This window comes from Apteryx mantelli, chromosome 22 (assembly GCF_036417845.1).
Source record: "Apteryx mantelli isolate bAptMan1 chromosome 22, bAptMan1.hap1, whole genome shotgun sequence".
NCBI classification, from domain to species: Eukaryota; Metazoa; Chordata; class Aves; order Apterygiformes; family Apterygidae; genus Apteryx; species Apteryx mantelli.
Window position 1 is genome coordinate 6,503,836 of NC_089999.1, and position 20,436 is coordinate 6,524,271.

The 20,436-nt window shown below is 41.3% G+C and overlaps 1 protein-coding gene and 1 long non-coding RNA gene across 4 annotated transcripts; one reads left to right on the top strand and one right to left on the bottom strand.

The window, feature by feature from the left end:
- Window positions 1-591: 591 nt before the first annotated feature.
- IFT22 (intraflagellar transport 22) lies at window positions 592-6,612 on the bottom strand. 3 transcript variants are annotated; one of them, XM_067309709.1, is made up of 5 exons: window positions 6,549-6,612; window positions 6,102-6,181; window positions 5,891-5,980; window positions 4,555-4,757; window positions 592-740 (listed from the first exon to the last, which is right to left on the bottom strand). In XM_067309709.1, the coding sequence occupies exons 1-5, from the start codon at window positions 6,585-6,587 to the stop codon at window positions 664-666; spliced, it is 489 nt and encodes a 162-aa protein (XP_067165810.1). In that variant the 5' UTR covers window positions 6,588-6,612; the 3' UTR covers window positions 592-663. The 3 variants fall into 3 exon arrangements, with proteins under 3 accessions (XP_067165810.1, XP_067165808.1, XP_067165809.1); XM_067309707.1 differs by lacking the exon at window positions 592-740 and adding an exon at window positions 1,710-2,812; XM_067309708.1 differs by lacking the exon at window positions 592-740 and adding an exon at window positions 2,710-2,907.
- A 329-nt stretch (window positions 6,613-6,941) lies between these two features.
- On the top strand, window positions 6,942-19,953 carry LOC136993910 (uncharacterized). The gene is made up of 3 exons (XR_010886178.1): window positions 6,942-6,974; window positions 18,865-18,986; window positions 19,879-19,953. It is a non-coding gene; the product is annotated as an uncharacterized lncRNA (long non-coding RNA).
- Window positions 19,954-20,436: the final 483 nt, after the last annotated feature.

Below are 20,436 nucleotides of genomic sequence, written 5' to 3' on the forward strand. Positions count from 1 at the left end.
TAAGAATGATATCCCACATTTACTACATATTGTGGCCTTTCTGAATGATATAAATACGAATCTAGGGATCTGTCTTTGGTTCTGTCTAACAGTATTTTTCTTCTCTAATGAAAAATGTTTTGCAGTATATACCTATCTGTAATTTACATCTCTTTTTTTGAATTTAAGGTAAGATTACAATTAACATTTTATATGAAGCAAGGTGGTGAATAGGAGAGTTCACTGACCTTTCAACCCTGGAATCACATTCCAAGTAAGATTATATGTGGTGGGTTTCACACCAGTGTTTACTGGTACATATCACAATGCTGCTGTTGGGAAAAACTGAATTTATTAAGGCAGTATATTTTAAAAATTGGCTTCAGCACCACACAGCTGGCAACAAGGAAAAAATAATCTAAGGCAGCATGTAAAAACCTTGTTCTCCAGTTAGACTGTGATTTTTCCAATAACTGCCTCCAACAGACCACCCTATGACTCTGATTGCAAACATATAAAGCCTGATTGTTTCAAAAGTCTTAAAAATAAAAGGTAGATGTTGAAATGCCAACCTCCCGCTATTCTCCCCCAACCTTTTCCTTTTCATCTCTTATTGCTTACTTTGTTTTTTCTTTCATAGTATCCTTCCTCTCACTGGTTTTTTCTTTCGGTATGCCTTTCCTTTCATCTCATAACTGAGTGGAGCTTTAATGGCAGAATATGAGCCAGCAGACAATGAAAAGAAGCTGGGGCAGCGAATTCTGAAAGCACACCAAGCACAAAAGAAAAGAACAGTGCAGGTTACTGGTACCAAATTTGTGTGCCACAGGCTTACTACCAACCTGAGAAAACCCCTTGCTTTGAGACAGACCTGTGGGCATTCTTGAGGAGACCAGGACAACACCTGAGCTACTGTTAACATCAGTTGTGACACAGCACCAAACCCTGCTTGTTGTTTGCTCTCAGTGAAGCTTCCTGGAGAAAGCCCTGATTGCTCTGTAATACACACTCATTTTATGTGAAGGCCATGAGAAAAATATGTAAACAACTGAGTAAATTTTTGAGGAATCTTTTCTTGCCATTTTGGGAAACTGGTAACATTTGCACAAGAGCAGGCTAGTCATTACTCAAATCAGAAAAGAAAGAACTATGAAAATAGGAAAAACAGCAGATCAATTTTAAACCAGATCCATGAAAAACTCAAGGAACTCTCTCTCCTGCAGTCTTGAACTAAAATACACCAAGTATTTAATGTTTTTTAATATGCTTTCTGTAGGGGATGTTAACTAAAAGACAATGGTTACGAGAGGACAAGGCTCTTTTTAACAAATATACTTGTAAAATAGCTACAGCTCAAATATAGCTGGGTGGTAGAGAAGATAAAATGAAATAAGATCTCCTGTAAATTTAGTGCTATATGTCAGACGTAGTTCTGACAAGCCATTGATTTAAGAGTTCGCAAGTTGAGCGGCAGTACAAGGTAGAATGGGATGCTTCTCAAGGATTTATGCTGTTCCTCTCTCTCCTTAAAATTCTCCTATAATACATGAGTGTCAGTATGAATACATGCTTCTGGTTTTCATTCATAATTTCTTTGACTATTTGTGTCTGTGGTAAACCTTTGCAAACTTTTCTTATTTGAGCTAATTAGTGTGAAATGTACTGCAAATTTATTGCTATTTTTTTCACTACAAAACGATAATTAACTTTCTGTTTGAGAACAAAAAGGATACATTTTAAAAATGTGTTTTTATTGCCTTAATATTAAGCATTACAGAAAAATGTCTTCCACAGCAAAACACACAGAGAAGAACAAGGATGAGTGCAAAACAAACAAATCAGAAAGAAAATTTTCTGTGAAATCACTTGTTTCAGTGCTACAGGGAACAATAATACAAGTCTGTAAACAACTTTTCCTCCTCTGGAGGATGCAGCACTTTCTTTCTTTATTGGTGCTGCTAGCATAGGTCAAAGTGGCTGCATTATACTGAGATTTAGATTCTTTTCCACCCAGAGAGCGCTAAACATTGTCACCAACAAGTTTATTTTGTTATATTTGATTAGAAAATCCTAGTCCTGAGGAAGACTGCAACTTATTCTGTCTTATCAAGATCATAGTCATGAAATGCGTTCTCTTCAGATGCTGGACAGAAAGATAAGGAGAATTTGGAGCATTAAAATGTGGATTCCACACTGCAACTGCTTCTCAGATCTCTATTCCAATCAGTTTCTACCGACTTCCAAAAGCATAACTTCTCCAAGAAGACAGCTAACATGAGCACTTTACTTAGATGCTTCAACAGAACTCCATAAATCTTAGGTTCTGTCACACTTTCTTCTCTTAGCACTTCTACAAAAAGGGATTCTGAAGTGAAGAAATGACTGATATCTTTATTTTTTGGTCCACACTAACATATTAAACAATACCTTCCTGTGCCTCCGATGCCAAATGAAACCACAGCACAACTAAAGTTACCCAAATTCCTGGATGTGCAGCCAAGTCTTTGGCACCACAGTTCATTTGATGTCAGCACTTGGCTCTTCTGGTTAAGTCATAAACTGTGTGTTATTTTCTTTGAAGTGTTTATAGACTGGCAAATTCTTGTGAAGATCTGTTCACAGGCTAGTATTGCTTACAAAGCAAAATAATCCTTTCTCTTCCCTGCTCAGTGTTTCTTTTAACATTATGAGATAATTGACATTTCTTCCCTGTCTCTGCTCTCATTTAGTAAGTTGATAATGCTTCTAAAGTATTTCACAAATTCCATCCGAACATCTTCAGGATCTTCTTCTAAGTTGGAATGTATTAGTTTCAGTTTGTTCAGTGGAGAAGCTTTGAAGTTAAATAAAAAATAATTAGGTATATTCTTTGTAGAAAATAAGCATTTACGTTCAAGGTCATGTGACAGTTCACGCTGAAGAAGTCAGCTGGCATTCAGTAGTATCCATTTTTGATACCCCAGATGATGTATAACACATTAAGAAGAAATGCAACATAGCTTGTTAGCAATACAGACAAATGCAACTCACTGCTAGATTAAAATCTCTGAATATTATAATTAAGGCTTAAACTATTGGTTTTGCTTTCACATTCAGTTAGGCAGAATATAAAAATTCAGTATTAAATAGGAATTTTACCATTTAATTGATATGACACTCTTTGATCACTTCAAAATTATGCAAATATTTTGTTATATTAAATAGATATTTATAGTCTCCATCCATGGATATATTCAAAACATGACTGGAAAAGGCCCTCAGCGAGATGCTCTTGTTAACCCCACTTTGAGCGGGGGGCCGGACTAGATGATCTCCAGAGCTCCTTTCCAACCTCAATAGTTCTGTGTTTCTGTGTGTATTATTGTTACATAAAATATATCTATTTGAACTCTATTCCTTATAGGTTTTTGTGATAAACAAAAAGGTCATTGTTACAGACAAACTTTGGTATATTTGATTAACTCTCCTTGCAGTGAAATAGGAATGGGTGATTCAATGGATAGAACTGGGAGTCTGGGAAGTGAGGTTCTCCGCTTGACTATGAAGCTGGCTTGCTTTTTGCAGCTGATAATGAATTCTGCTGTCATGATGAAGGAGGAAGTTGGTTATTTATAAGAAACCTTTCTTTCTCCTTAGATAATTAGCATTAATATGTCTGTTTAATAGAAGTTTCATTGCTGTTACACAGGAGTGATTCTCCTAATTTTCCTAATCTGGTCCTTCTGTACTTCTTTCAGGCACACATTTCTCAAAACTGCTTTGTAGTTCTTGCAGAACAAAATACAGTGAGATCTGGGACACTGTTTTTATCATCTGTAATACACTTCATCTGTCTTTCCTTAAAGTTCCTTTGTGTTGATCATTTCTAGAAAGCTTCTAGTAAAGCCCAGTATAAAGGGGGTCTTCCAGTAGAACATATGCCTCTGTCAGAAAGGCTGGATATTGATTCTGACTTTATAACAACGTTAGTCTGACCAATGCTACTGAAATCATTTATAGCAGTGTAAAACCGACATAAGATTGGTAGCATCAAATTGACTTTGTCTCCAACTTCCCATATGACAGAGCAATTTATTCTTATTTGTAAGAACAGCCACAAATAATTCACCAGCATATAAAAAGGTGCCTATAATAATTTGAAGAGGAAGATAGGTAACCTCTTATTTCAAATGGCTCCTAGTCTTTGGATTTATAAAATGCAGACTTAAATGATCTTAAAAGTGTCAGTAAACATTAGGTAAAATCAATGAAAGAAACATACTGCAAGTGATGATGTACAGCTTGAGACTGTCCACTAGGAATTCTGATTTCTGGCTCTACTACATATTCACTGTGTGGCCTTAGAAAAGTCACTCAAACTTTTCTTGTCTTTACTCTCTCTTTTGTACAGGGATATTGCTCACCTTCTAGATGACTTTTGAGTTTAATCTTTTGTTTTTGCAAAGCGCTCTAACATTCTTAGATTGACAAATTTAAATGAAAAATGCAAGTTGTAAGATATCACCAACTTTAAAGATAAAGATATCAATAAAAAAACCTCCTGTGAGTTATAATTTATGTTTTCTATCTCCTTACCCAAGGACAGATTTTCTGTGTCCCCTGCATGGCCTGGCTTGTGATGTGCGACTAGAAGACACTGACTATCTAGCAATGGCTGCTGTTGCACAAAGCAGGAGTACCACATTTCAATTTCTTTCAGGTGACTGGGCAGCTCAGGATTGAAGATAATTACTACGCCATGGGAGTCCTTCATCAGAGCTGGCCAGCATGTTTCAAACCTTGAAAAACAGGTGCATGGAAAATGGTAAGATTGATAGCTTGAAAATGGGACCATGCATTCAAACTTCCAGAAGCTTTCATCTTCTCACCTCAAAAACATGTTTCAGTACTTTTTCCTTAATATAAAGTTAGTAATCTTACTAGTGATCTATCATATTTCAAACATTTTGACTTATCTATTACATTAGTTGGTCCCATGATTTGGTGACAATGTCATATTTGGTCAAGTGCTTATTTAAACCCTTTCCTTAAAAGCAGATCTCTCCAGTTCTCAATCATATGCTCTGGAAACTAAGGTCTCAATCAGATAAATACATTGTTTGAAGTCCACTCACATAATAACTTTGATGGGATAAAGGTAGGTTCTCCCAAGAAGAGTAACTTATGGAACTGGGTCCCAAATGATCTAAATCTCTAGCACACAGTCCTTCTCCCAGATTCCTTCCAGGTCCTGTCACTTTCAAAAGGGATAAAGTCTAAAGTCATTCAATTTAATTAATTTTATAGAAAGAGAATAAAAATAGCTTGTTTATAAGCCAGTCCTTGGCTCCTCTTTTAACAATATTTGTTAGTTTTTACAGCCAGACCTTCCTTTCTTTCTTAAATACTTTCCATTCCTCACTGTCCCATAAACCAAGTCACCTTCTGCCTCTAAAAACAACCAGGAAAACTGTAAACCTATTATCTTTTATGCTGTGGAATTCAAATACATACAGTGTTCTCCCTAAATAGTACTTAATCTAAAAACACTGTAAAAGAACAATGTACAAAGCAAACAAACTGAAAAAGAAAGCAAATATTCTTCAATCTCTTTCAGTTATCACAGTCAGTTACAGAACAGGGCTCTCTGTCTCCTGTATCTTCATTCTAGGAGCTATGGACTTTACTGTCATATTCAGTCCTTATCAAAAACAAGGTTTGGTGTCAACTGGGATCATGGCAGAGAGGACCTCCTACCAGATGTTTTACAGCAGAAAGGTACAAAAAAATTATGATGGGTAAAGAGGCGAGAATAATTCTCATCTCAGGAAACTTATTGATTTTAGGTCTTAAGGATGAACATTCTGTGGACATACAACTATTAAGAGTTAAGTAGCTTGGAGGAAGTAAGGGAATGATGAAGCTCGCTTACTTCTGATCACCACTGCAGTCCCACAGCTCAAACCGACACCCAGCTCCCTTGCTGCTACCATTTAAGTTTGGCTTCTCATATTCCAGGATCCTGTGAAAAGGAGTGGATATAAGATAATTTTGCACGACACCACAGCTAGAGAGCAGGACTATCTGAGGGGCAGCCATTTGTCAGGGCTTTGCTTCAGTCAGCGTGGCGTGGTTTTGCTCACCTTACACCTTGCGTTGGGACATAGCTGCCAATCCCTTCGATGCTCTCTGAAACAAAGTTTGCCAAGACCGATTTTCCAGACTGGCAGAAACGGGAGCAAAAGACATCCGTTAGGAATTCCACGTGTCCAAGCAGCAGCAAACACGAGCACGGGGTGTTCACCCGAGCGCCCTGCTCCCTGTAGCCACGGACCCACGAGTGCAGGCCTGGCCGCCCCCTCCCCCTCCCCCTCCCACAGAGCCACACCCTGTCAGCGCAACCGTTTACTTCGGGGCACCAAGCCACGCCGGGCTCCGCCTGAGGAAGGCCGCAGGGGCAGCGGGCCGTGGGGAGGGTGGCCGAGGTAAAGGCAGCCTCGGAGACAGGCGGAGGCGAGGGAAGAGGCCACAGGGCGGCTCGGCCGCGGGGGCACCCGGCGGGCAGGAGCCCCGGGGGGCGGCGCGCTCACCTCACAGGGCCCAACCAGCAGCACCTTCACCTTCAACATGGCGCCGCGGCAGCGGGCGGGCGGCGGCAGGCGTCGCCCAGCAACGCGGCGGGGGGGGGGGAAGGGGAAGGCGCGCTGCGATTGGTTGGCGGCGGGCGGTGCCGCCGTCACGTGCTGGGGGGCGGCGCGCGCGCGCCTCCTCGCGGCCTCCGGGCGCAACCGCCCACCCGCGCGTGGGGGGCGCCCGTGGCCCGCGGCCTCCCCGCGGCCGCCGCCCCGCTGCTGCCCCGCTGCTGCCCCGCGGCCCGAGCCGGGGCCCTGCGGGGGCCAGGCCGGGCCCGCGGAGCCGCCGCGGTGCCCCCCCGCGGAGAAGGGGCCCTGGCGGCCCCGCGGCCTGCGGGCGGTGCGGTTTTAGCTGCAGATCCTCCCTGAGTGGACAGTGAAGAGGCAAGTTCTTAACGGTTTTTATTAAGGCTTGCGAGGGGAAGCACCAGGCTTTTTGAAATGGCAGCTTCTAAGTAAAAAAAAAAAAAAAGAAAAAGAAAAAACCCAAACATCTGGCAGACAGATGTGCCGCTTCAGAGCTGTTTAGTGCCCAGGTACAATAGCAGTTTTAGACAAGCTTTCAAGTAGGGCCTTTAGGCGCTACCATAGTATAAATGTTTATTACTAGTACTACTAATAAATGTGGACCAGAGTCGCTTTGCTCTCACTGAGGGGTACAGTCTTTCCATCACTCTGGAGGCTTTCTGGTGTTTCGCTCTTTACATAGGGGCAGTTTAGGTCTGTTTAGAGTAGCAGTGGCATCACACTAGTCAGTATTTTAAACTTCAGACAATGCTTTGTTTTCAGCTGGGTGAGACAAAAAATAATGCTAGAAATGTTAGTGGCTCCTGGAGTTAGATTTGCTTCTGTTACAGCAGGCTGGATGTGTATTTTCTCTTTGTGAAGATCCATGTGTGATTCAAGACCAGATTCACAAAGAAATAGGAAAAGTTGTTGTGAGTCCTTTCTGCTGCTTTATTGTTTTCCACATTTCAGACCTACTAACTTCCAGAGAAAAGACTGAAAGGGTGACCCAGAGAGAAGAAACTAGGACAATCTCTTATTAGGTGGTACATGTTATTTAGTTGCCACATCCACAAGCATGTGAAGAGAAATGTGATATAAAGGGTCCTATTGTGGATAGCAGTGCAGAAGAGAAAAAAAAATGAGGAAGAGGTAACAGTGAAACTGGGTAGAACTGGCCGTTTGTGCAGCTGCCCAAAAAGCAATTAGGATTAATTTTTAGACGAAGTGTCAGGGTCTTTGTGTGTTCATATTAGCCACTGAAGAGTAAGGAGAGCACAACTAAGACTGCAGTTTTCAAACTTATCCACATGATTTAGGAGTTTAAGTCACTTTAGAAAATGAGAATTAAGCTGCCAAGCCGTTTAGGGTGATGTTTCAGCAACACCTAAGTCAAGTACATTTGATGTTAACAGCATCTGCCTTAAGTGTATGAGTAAAGTTATGTTAGGTACTGGTATGTTGTTTGGTGAGAGTACACACTTACGAATCAGCAAGGCCATTTTGTTTCACTTATTCACTCTTTGCTAGCCTACAACAGGGAGAAAACTCCAGCAGTAGTGAACTACTTCCAGATTGTACTGGTAATGGTCAATAAGTCTTTCATTTGTTGACGACTGGTTTTCAGCCATTCTGTTTTGGTAGCAAGCAAAAATGATCATCTTCAGATGATTCTCTATGGACAGGTCCTCCTTCACCCTTGAAAAGCCAAAAGCAATTTCAAGCTGTCAATAATATTTCAAGAAAACTGTTCTTCATTCTTGAAGTGTCTCTGAGAACTCAAACTGAGACACACGGATATATCAAAATATGTGATGCTGTTGCCTGAATGACAGATAAAAGGACTTTGTCCCCAAGTTAGAGGCCCACAGGTTTTACTGGAAGCAGCAGTAAGATGTAGTGCCAGTCACCTTTCAGAGGATAGTTTAGTACTTACAAATCATTCAGTCATTTGGAGAACAGTATTTAAAGTTTACATTGTATTTTGCTTAGTGTGGCATATAAAAATTTTCCTATGAAAGCAACTCAAAAAATCTTTCATATGATTTTGAGGCTCAGTGCTGGTACATTGTCTAATGTAGTGTAACAATGTTTCCAAACTTTGGAAAACATGCCCTAGAGCAGTCAAATCAAGTTATGTGTGCAAATAATGCATTGGTTGGAAATACAACCACATGCAGAGACCTACCATGTGAGTGAATGCTCTGCCTATTTGTTGTGGGTTACATGACATTTATTGTGTATGTGCAGGAACAGCCTTCTGGAAGGTGTGTTCCGGGGGCCTGCATTACATCTTTTGCTTATTTGTTCTGGTTCATTTGGGGGCAAGGCGTAGAATACCAGGATTGAAAGGAAGAAACCCCTATTTCCATGCACTGAAGCCTGTTACTAAATAATAAGGAGAAAATCAATATTGGTGTAAATTTGAAACTTTTTGCTTGAGAAGCTCAGGACAGGGATATGTGTCTAAGGTTCAAGATTAAGTAGGTGGATTGAGGTAGATTGATAAAGGGCTGGATGAAGTATGGCTGTCCTATGGATAAAGTTTTGGTAGAGTTATGAAAGAGGACCAAACTGAAGCAGGACGTTGAGGTGCATTGAGAGTGATGCAGTGGAGGGCTGCTCTTTATCATGAGTCTTTTTCACTTAAAAGTGGCTACCCAGGAGGTGTACGCAGTCAGTTCACAGTCAGTCCACAGTCTTTCTCAGCAAACCTATTCAGGAAGCAGTAGGAAAAACTCATACAAAACCTTTTGCTTGGTTCAGATCATCAAGGACTACATTAAGAGGAATAATACGCAGTTCTGATCCGTGGTCTCAAAGTCCCTTCCAGAGAAGATCAGAATCTTTATTTCCATTTTGGATAGAGAAGTAAAAGCAGAGAAAGGTTATGTGACTTGCACCCACTTGGCTGACAGCAGAGATAGAATTAATTAAGATACCTCCAGGTTTCAGTCCAGAGAGGCGAGAGAGCCAGACAAACCAGTGACTAAAGTATTTTTGACTGATGGACATGAGCTCAGTGAAGCCTTAAAGGACCCAATTCTCACCATGTACCTTCTTCAAAGTCAGTGGAATTACCCAAGGGATGAATTTGAATCGCTACATTTAATATGGTGCTTTAGAAACAAAACACAAGGAGCAGCAGTCTACCTCCACTAAACCCACAAGACAACATGCTAAAATTCTCTGATTTTACTGAGTAACAATACATGAATCCAGAAGTAGGGTTTAGGTCCCACTGTTTAAATCTAAACTAAAGCTGATGCTGATGCCTCTGATAGATGTCATTGTGCTTGTTCTAAAGTGATTGCTCTGATCACATTCTGTGGAGCAACAGTAACACCTAGTGGCTAAACGTGCCAGTCCTCCTTTTGTTCCCTCCCTGCAAGAAGTCTGTGCTGCTGGGGACATGGCATGATTGACAGTTTTGACTTGAGAGGCCAACACTTAGGATCTCTAGGGATTTGCCATTTTCCTTTCAACCCCCCACCATGTTCTGTTTTCTATTAAAAGTGGTAGATGAAATATGAAACTCTTCCTCCCACCTCCCCACCCCTTCTCTTTTCTGGCTCATGGAGGAGGTTGTTCCAGTCCATCTTGATCTGTAGGTGGGTGGGCTATGAATGGCCTGGCCTACTGCTTCCAGCTTGGAGCACTCAGATTTCTGTATAGAATCCAAGCTTTTTTTTTTTTTTTTGTCTGGAAAGGATCAAGCAGATCATCTGATGGAGGTTGGTGACCTCAGTGCATTTGATAATGTGGTGTTAACTTGCCTGTGTTAAGGCAAACTAACCTGATCTGTTCCAAGACGTACCATTTCTTAAGATGTGGTATGCAGGATTGTTTGCCATGGTCTACTGGGACTGCTAATTCATCAGAGAGGGACCCCCTAGAAAAATAGCATTTGAGAGGAAAGAACCCGCAGATGTTTATTATGTTAGCAGGAGAGCCCTTCAGAGGGTCTTCTCTCCCCCTAGCTGGGGAAAGTTTCAATTTTTCCATGGAAAAAACATTAAGCAAAAGTATTTCTGCTAAAGTCCAGATCATTTGCATTTGTAAATAGAACCTCTGCTCTTTGTGGGAATTACCATATTGGGACATTATGGTCTTGTCATGTTCATGCTGTCTAATTTTAAACTCCTGGCTTAGGTATTCTGAATTACCCTTTCAAAGAATCTGTTTGGAAGAGTCTTCCTTGCCTGTTGACTGAGCCTAGACTTTTCATTTATAATCTGGATATGTGGTCATTTTCCCCTGGCATAAACTCGCTTCACCACCCACTCAAAGAAGCAGTATTGCCTCCATCTAGGTCCTCAGCTCTCAATCCAGTCCCTTTCCAGTTACCTATTTAGAGGGAGCAGATCCATTTGAAAACTAGTCTGACCCCTCTGAAAAAAAGACGATCGTTTTCAGCTGAATCGACTCCCTGACCCTGCTGACTGCATAGCTATACAAAAAACTAGTGCCAACAGAAGGAAGCCAATGGGGATCAGCAGGGACTTGGCCAAGTGGGACAAGGATGGGGCCATTTCTTTCAGTCACTGTGTAGATGTATGCTGAATTGAAGTGGCCATATAATCACACCATTAGCCACACCTCTTAAACTAGGTGTTCCCAAAACCTGTTTGTGAGAGCAGTCAAAGAGAAATAGAGCCTATGGTGAGAAATGAGAAATATTGTGAACTGCTGGGATATGTTGGGCACCCTTTGCTCTTGGAAGATGGCATAGTAGCCTTGTTGGGCTGAGCTCAAAATTTTTTGCTTGTTTGGTGCAAACTCTTTTATAGGTGGTAGAGTAGAAGGTGTTGGATGTATGAAACAAGGCAAATGAGGGAGAACTGTGTGTGTGAGTCACAAGGGCTTATGGAACCTTTTCTATTAGACCCGTATGCTTTTTGTTTTGAATAAAATATTTCGAAGTAAATTTTGTTTCTTGCTGACAGCTGTGGCATTTGCATCCCCTATTGGTCTGGAAAGAGCCTGCATTTATTGTCTGGTCTATTTATTCACTCAAGGCCAGGTCCTCAATAATTTCATAGAAAGTGAGGAAAAAAAGCGTGTATAAACTTCAGAGGGACAGGCATGTTGTCCTAAAGGAGAAGAGATCCTGCTGACACAAAGATTTTGTTTTCTCTTGTTTTCAATCTCTGATTTGACTTTGTGTCACTTTAGAGTTTATGGCCAAACATGGGACTTTCTTAACCCAGCAGTCCTTCCAGGTATTATGTTTCTGCTAATGTCCTGGGCCAAATCATCTCTCTTTTCAGATAGCTCACATTCATTTTCATTAGGCTTCAGTTAGCCCTTGGTGGCTTGTCATTAGAGACAATAGATTTATACCTGTAGTTAGTATGTTTTGAGGAGTCTGAAACAAGTTCTCAAATTCTTACTCCTTTGTTTAGGTACCTGGATACACAGACGAATGCTTAACTCTACACCCTCAACCTAAAAACCTGTGGCCTTGACAATTTTGCCTCACTTCCCTTTGAAACCTGGGACAGACAGCACATTAGTTTCCCAACTGCTGACTCACTTGCAAACTCCTCATTCAGAAAGTCCTCCTTAATATCTTATGGTTACAAATACACTTATCCGTGAGACTGGCTCTTTGATATGAATGTGGCCTGCTGCTGAGGACTTGCTGCAATTTAAGATCCTTGAATTTCTGTGGGTGTGGGTAGAGCTTGAAGAAGCATTTAGTACTCTGTATTTTAAACACCATGAGGAATGTCTTGGAAAAGCAAAAAGAGGACTACACTGAGTACTATAAAAAGTTCATATTTAGTACAGATTGTTGATCATATAATATTAAGTGGTTCATTATTTTATTGTTCTTCAATAATTGAGATCTTTAGTCTTTTACTTTTGGCTTGGCTAGTGCTATTGTCTTGAGCTGGGTTATAATAATGCTACGCTTCACCTAAACACAGATTTTTATAGTTTTCGTCTTAATTAGCAAGCTCCAGATTTAGATGGATTAATACAATCACTCTTTCTTTCTTTCTCCTTATAAGTTCAGAAGTATAATCTGTCACTTGTGAGAACATAAAGAATTGAACTGGAAGCATTCCAAACTCTTTACTGTAAGCGTTCAAAGATTTAATGGAGTTCTCAGTCATAAAATCTTTAATTTGAACTAGACCTTTATATTCTCCATTCTTAAATTCACTATTTTTACGTCCAGGGGATTTCCTGTTATCCCAGTATGTACGGAGGCCCTTTATTTCCCTCTGTGTGTGTTTTTTAATTCAAATCAAATGTAAATGTCAGTGGTAGATTGCAGTTAACCTCCCTAGGTTCATATTTCTTATTTAATTGCATTACATTTTAAGGTTGAAGGATATATATTTACTGCTGTTAACAGCACACCATATTTTAATGAAGCTGTTATCTTCTGGAAATGTATACAGAACAATGGAGATTGATTATATAGGACCTTTCGAAGAAGCTGTGTCTCAAAGCCATTTAAAATGCATAAACACAGAGGAGAGTGTCATTGCTTCAAAAGTAAGGAAACGAGCGGTTGGGTTGTCAAGAATGTTTGCCCTCCTTTCCCCCAGCCAGAGACTGCACCTCAGTACATCGCTAGTGTAGCTGCGGTGTGCTAGGGAATATGTTACAAGCTATGATTGTTTTCCGAGATGCTCCAGAATTGCAGAACTGCCTTTTCCAAAGCCCACTCGCCTCCTCTGTAAGCTGGCTGGACTCCCTCTCCGCCCGACCTGCAGCTCAGCTCTGTAAATGCATTGTCAGTCAGTTCAGGGAAGGCTCAGAACATGGAAAATAATTATCTAATTTTCTTGAAACATCTAAAAAAGGCAAGTATTACCTAGAGATCATGTACAGAAAATCTGGGACAAATCTACTGTGCTCTGCTAGAAAGCCAGCCAGCTGAACACCTGTTTTCAATGCAGAGTAGTACATCACCCTACAGTGGGGCACTGCGCTGGGCTTTTCACAACAATCTTAGAGTTAAATACTCAAGACGTGAACGGAGCCAAAAAAAATGATTTGCTGTGAGCCACTTCTTTCCAGGCACACAAAGAGGCTGATAGTCTTGTCCTACCATTCCATCACATACCAACAATCTCCTTAGTCTGGTCAAAACCTTTTGCTCCTTTCTTTGGGCAACAATCAACTTAAAAATTTCGTAGTGTTTTACAGACTTTATCATCTCCTTTCTGCCAAGAAAAGAGCAATTCATCCATCTCTTTAGATTAGGTCTCACCTTGCTTCTTTTTTTCTCTCTCTTTAATTATTTTTCCTATTTATACTATATCCTTTTTTATTCCATTCTATGTTTTTTCCTTTTATCCTTCCAATACCCAGGATATGTGACAAAGCACTAAAACCTATTTTATAAAGTGAGGCACTGAGAGATTGTATGATGGCTCTAGTAGGTCAGAGAATTGAACCAGATTCTCTTTGGTTGTAGACCGACAGCCCACCTGTCCTTTCGGACTAAGACCCAGTAGCAGGAGGGAATGAGAACCAGTGTAATGCCAGAGGATTATGTGGGGACTAATTTTGCATCTGTAGAGATGGTCTCCTTTAGGCAGGAAAAAAAAGAGACAGGAAGAGCATTTTTTGTAGCAAAAAAGAGATGTGTTCTGTTCTGGGAGATGGACATTCATAAAGTAAAATTCAGTAGTTCTAGTTTGGGTCATTTAGAAATGCAAAAACGAGGAAGGGAGGGAAATCTGGAGGCAGCCAGTTCTAGAAGGTGCTTGGATTGAGCAACAAAAGCTCTCAGAGCCCTTGGAAGAGGAGTGGATTTTGGATACTCGGCCCACTGAGCGGGGTATCTGTTGGTGGCAGCACAGGGAACTGCGAACACCTTAGTGAGCAGTAGAATGCATGTGCGTAGCCAAGAAATACTTGGCTCTAATTGCATTGCAGTGGCTTTAGCCCTTAATGCCTACAATGATTTTTTCGTATTTAGCACCTTAGTTGCTTTTTTATTGCTTCCATGAGGGAATCTGTGAGATTCAAGAGAATGAAGTTAGGTGGAAAGCCAGCTAAAGAGCAAGACAGTGCCACTGAACAGTGTTGGGTTTTACTTACATGATCGCTTCCTTTAGTATAAATAGAGCAAAATATTCATAAAGGTAGATTGATAAATCTGGAGAATATTCTCTTTAAATAATTTCCAGGGCTCTCAACTTAACACACAGCTGTAGAAACGCCCCCTCCCCAACAACTGAACAGGATCTTGGGTTGCGTTACCATAAGAACAGAGTATATATTGAAAGATATATTGTTATTACATAAGGCACAGGTGAGTTCTTGCTCAGAGCACCCTTTTCAGTACTGGTTACTGTACCTAAGAAGGATATAATTGTCCTTAATGGGGCAAAGGAGAGAATGAGAATAATACCATGCCTTTCAGCCTGAAAGAGCTTTGGCATATTCTTGTTTAAAAAGAGATCTGGCTGTGATTCAGTCAATGATTTTAAAATAATGAAGAGGATTAATCACATTGAAAGACACAAAATTATGAAAACGAGAAGACAATTTTAAAAATAGGATCACAGGAAAGGAATGGGGGCAGATAAGGGAGAGGCTCATATGAACACTTCAGGAAATACATAATGTCACTTACCAGTGGGGTCCTGTGAGTCTAGAAGCACAGTGCTTTAGAGCAAACTGAGATGAAGATAGAACTGTAAGGAAAACGTGGATATGACACTCAGATTGTGACTGGCTATGTTTACCAGTAACACACAGAGATGACGAAAGCCATGCTTGAACAAGCTCTAGGAAACACCTGCAAGAGGAAACAGAAGGTCCTACAACCTGGGTGATAAGGTGGAAGAGAGATTTGTCAATGGAGGTAAAGAGGGACTCTAGAGCAAGAAAGCACCGAGTGGCAGGAAGTTTGCAGTGGGAGGAGAAATGGCTGGCAGGTAAGGTTTTGGGGAATAAGGTGGAGGAGCGAGGAGGGGAAGCACGTATGGCCCAAATTAATCAACTTTAACTGTATCTGAGGTCATTTCAGATCTTAGTGGGTCAGAATCACGCTGTGAAGGGGGTGTTCTCCATCCAATGGCACCAGTGCAGTGATTTTCCACTTGCAACCCACAAAGTTCTGAAGGGCCATAGCCAACTTTTAGGGGGCCTATGAAAGCCAGCTAAGAAAAGCAGGTTAAACCTTGTTGTCACAGGCTGCAGAGGAATTTCCCAGGAGACCTAAAAATCAATAAAAGCTGCAAAAATACAGATGGAACATACGTCAGTTCCTCTTCTAATCCTTGGCTCCACTGGGCAGGCGTAGGGTTTTGGGGACAACCTCTGGGGATGTACAGGAGCCAGGAAGAGGGTGTCTCTCTCCAGATATCCTTTCTTACCTGTTTTGTGTGCCTTTCCTTCCTTTGTCAGGAAGGTGGTGACCCCGCTCCCTGGTATGTGGCTTGCATGATGAAAAAAGGGAACTCAGACTCCCATTCACATTGGGGTGCTCAAGTCAAGCAGGATGGATCCAGGGAGAATTAAGAGAAGTAGGACAATTTCAGGGCCCGAGTTGAAAACTGAGACATGTCCATTCCTCATAGTTCAGTCATGAAAGTCCCTGCCTCTCTGAGATTCAGAGACAGTCCAGTCCTCAAGCTGGATTTACAAAGCAGCTAAGCATCCAGATACCACTGAATTTGGATATCCTGCTGTCACTGACTCTGTTGAAAATTGCAGCCTAATATCTGGTAGCTCCTTTCTCTGCACTTTGTTTCATTGTAGACATTCAAGACTGTCTATGTCTTGGAAAGTTTGTAAGTTCAATGTCTGTGTCCTGTACAGCGTCAAGCAAGCAATCAGCCTTCAGTGACTGAATAATTTACTGAACAGTTAATGATCAGGAACACAGTTTGAGGATATGGGTATGGAGACAGACCTCCCAATGTTTTCGTTAATGACCTCAGTGACGGGAGAGAGAGAATGCTTGTTAAATCTGCAGATGAGGCAAAGCTGGGACAGAATGCAACACTGGAAGGCAGGATTAAAATTTCAAATGGTCTTGACAAGTTGGTGATACAATATGAATAAAATAAGATGAAACTCATTAAGGACAACTGCAAGGCACTACACTTTGGCAGGAATAATTTTAACTGTGCAAATATAGGGTGGGGGAAAATTAGACAAACTAGCAGTTCTGCAGAAAAAGGTAGAGGATCACAAACTAAACATGCATTAACAATGATGTACAGATGCCAGAAAGGCAGATCCCTGGCAAGGCATTGCAGAGAAAGCTTTTGCATAGGAGTATATGTTATAGGTGCCGTGCTCTCAGAAAAATGTAGACCAACAGGAGAGTCCAGAGGAGGACAACAATAAGAATCGGAAGTCTATAAGGTATGACCTACAGGGAAAGTCTGAAGAAGTTGGGATTGTTTTGCTTCTAGAAGGCAAGGAGAAATGTTAAAACATTTTTAAAGCACTTTGAGAACTTAAGAGTGTTGAAAGAGAGAAGGAATAATTTTCTATACCTGTAATGGAGAAAGTAAGACGTCAAGAGCTTAAATTTCAACAAAACAGTACAGATATCAAAGTACTGGAATAATGATGTCAGAGGAGCGTGGGGAGTTTCTGTCTCTGGAGGTCTTTCACAACAAGGTAGACAAACTTATGCTAGGACTAATCTATGTGTAATAGATCCTGCCTTCTAGCAGGGAGAACGAAGAGGGGTTGGATACTTCTCGCAGTCCTTCCTGGCTACTTCTCTATGTATCTCTTAACTCTGGCAGGTTTGCAGAGTGCAATAGACCTGATGCTATTTGTGCATTGGCTTTATCACACCTGTGCGAATTCCCACTTTATTGTGTTCTCAGCGAGTCTGATATGTCAGGGGTGTGCCAAACTCACTGTGCACGTGCAGAGCAACTCGCCGTTGGGAGCACAGTGTCCATTTGGGAGAATCTTTGTCTGCCATCAAAAGTGATAGAAATGATTCTTCCCAGGACATAATAATGCTCAGAGCGTGTGCAACTCCAGCAGAGGTAGTCATTGTCTGGCTGATCTCTTAAATCATCACACTTTCCCTCTGCTGAATTATCTTTCAATCTGAATTATTTTACCCAGTATGTTACTTTATAGTACCCACACAAGTGCTTCACTCAGGCAAAGTTTCCCTCTAAGGTAATGAATTTTGCCAAAATTATGACTTTTGGATCATTTCTTGTGCTTCATACAATTTGCTGTATATCATATATACCATATGTTAAACTGATTGTGTAATTGTGACATTTTTTCAGTTCTATTCCATTATGAGTTCAGCTGTGATTGATTTATTCCAGGTCAAAGCCAACAAATCTTCAAAGAAACACGTTAGCTCCCTTCTAGTCAAAAAGAAAAAGACCCAACAAATTTTCAGTTTGGTTTGACTCCCCAGTATTAGACATGTTATAATAATTCTAGTAATCTTATAATTTAATCTATAATAGAGATCTTTAACTCTTACTGTTACTAAGCCATTATCCAGCTCTTCTAATTTTCTAGAGTTCCTTGAGTGGACTGCTTTGTCATATCACGCTGAAATAGTCTAGGCCCCTTAGGAAGCTAGAAGGCTTTTATCCAAAGTGTTTTTGGTTTTCGATGGTTTTATCAGTGATTCCTTCTAACTTCAAAAGGACGCTTCATAATTCTAAAGCTCCACAGAGTTTTATCAAATAGAGCAAAGCTGTTATTGCTTTGGTCTCTTCTTCGTATCCACCTAAAAAAGGCGCTCACAAAATCCAAGGGGCAGGCCTATTACAACTCATTTGCAATGGTTTTCATTTTCTCTAACAATATTCTGACTCTTTTTTTTCTGATAACTACTAACTTTTGTAGTACTGTGAGTGGTGCTGAGTGATTGGGAGATGGCCTTCAATCCTAGGGCTGGGCTCTGCTCTTACACCGGGTATGGGAGCATACTGTGTGTTAATGCATCTGAAATGACCGTTCTTTAGCTAAAAGTGGCTATGAAACAGCCCTCAGGACCGGACTTGCCTGCTGTACGAAGGGAGAGCCTGAAAAGGCAGCCTCAGGTACGGCAGTGCTACCTTCTAAATCACCTTTCAAACAGAAGACCTTTTAGAAAACAAACCCATCTTTTGCTGTATTATTCCACTGCTTTTTCTTTACAATCAAACAAAAAACAGGCTAAACTTTCAATGCTCCTTTTATTGTCTGTGTTTTCTCCCCGCTTCATTTGTTGGCTGGCTTGCACGTGTTGTATACGTTTAAAGAAATTATAGTTGTATCAGAGAACACTTTCTGATGTCTTGTGTCACAGGTACGTCCATGGACCAAGAAGCTGAAAAAACACTCCAGAGCATGTGAAACCCCCAGTGCTCACACATATCCAATGGATCAGTCTTCTGACCTGACAGTGTAAGGCTGTCACTTGCACAGAAGGTGAGCAGTGTGTGGGAAGAAGGCCCTCCAGGACCTGCTCTTTCATAATAGTTGAAATAAAGCCAATCCCACTGGTAAATTGAAAACCTGGCCTCTTCTGGCCTCCTTGCCATTTTACCCCGGTGCTTCCATGCGCTGTGGCTTTCCAGTTTGCACCCCTGCCTCTCCCCACTTGAACCGAGTTGGTGAAATAATTCCAAATAATTTATTTAGACCCCGTTGCCTAGGCAACATGCTTATTTAATTAACATGCTTATGTACATGCATAAAAAGTGTATCTTTTGTAATGTAGTATGTCTGTTTTATTAGAATAGGGCTGTTCAGATTTCAAGGGTTCTCTTCTCAAACTCCTTCTGATAAATTGAATGAATTATGTTTTTGTTGGCTGTCCTTGTTACCTCCATCACTGTGTTTCCAATTTATCAACATACTTTTGAAAAATTGTTAGGATATGTTGCACTCGTAAGCACCGTGGGGAGAAAAAATATTCATTTATTACTGCTATTGTGTTTGATTATATTATGCATATCCAAATGACTAAAAATGAAATGTCATCTTTAATTCTCCCCTTACAGTAGACAATATCACCCTTTCTTCTCTCCTTCCAAGAACAGCTTGGAAGTTAATTCTTCATTTTCGTCTTAAATCAGCCACTCAGAAAAGAAGCAAGTGTGCATTAGGGACAGGGCAGGAGTAATGGAATCCTAGAGATCTGAGTTCTATTTCTGGCTCTGCCTTTAGTTCTTTGTGATCTTGAGCAAAGTCATTTGACCTCTGCTCTCCACTTTCTCAGTTCATGAAATAGGAAGAAGATTACCTTCCTACGTGTGTCTCTAATAATGTGCCAGAATCATGTCTTTTCTAATCACCTGTGTTTCATATCTCCTCCTAGAGTCTTGCAAAATCAGCGAAGGCTGAAGCGGCAAATTATGCATGCAAGCAAAAATAAAAAGCCCTTGGACAGTTACGACTTGAAGGCTGTGAAGTGCTTCCGAAGGGCCTAACCCAAGCCAGGAGAAAGGTTCACAAAGCCACTGGTGCCATTCAGTGCTGGTAAATACTGATAAAAGATCTGTCCTAGCCTGCCAGGGGAGGGAAGTAAGTGTGTTTGGGACAAGAGACTGAACACAGGACCTCGGAGCACAGCCTGGAGCTGCAGTAAATGGCCATGGTGGAGGCGCTGGGGGACTGGCCCAGCTGCACCTGGGCTGGCCGTGCACACACAGGTGAGGGGGATTGCTCTGATTAAAGAGCAGGGGAGCGGCAGAGACCTGCCTAGCACCTGCGGGCTGGTTGAGCTCTGAGTGCTCTTCTGGGAGTAGGGCTGAGGGGAGAGGGGTTCTTTTCTGCTATCCTGCCCTGTCTGGTGGGACTGGGCAGACATAACCTGAGGGCTGGCTCTGAGCAAAATGGCTGTGCCTAGTCCTGAGCCCATGGAAAAGCCAGACAT

Bases quoted from the DNA above. Each gene is read 5' to 3' on its own strand.
- IFT22 (XM_067309707.1), bottom strand. From the start codon at position 6,587: ATGTTGAAGGTGAAGGTGCTGCTGGTTGGGCCCTGTGAG. The intron at 6,182-6,548 runs GTGAGCGCGCCG...CGTTTCTGCCAG, and splicing joins TGCTGGTTGGGCCCTGTGAG to TCTGGAAAATCGGTCTTGGC. The intron at 2,813-4,554 runs GTAAGGAGATAG...TTAACTTCAAAG, and splicing joins CACAGAAAATCTGTCCTTGG to CTTCTCCACTGAACAAACTG.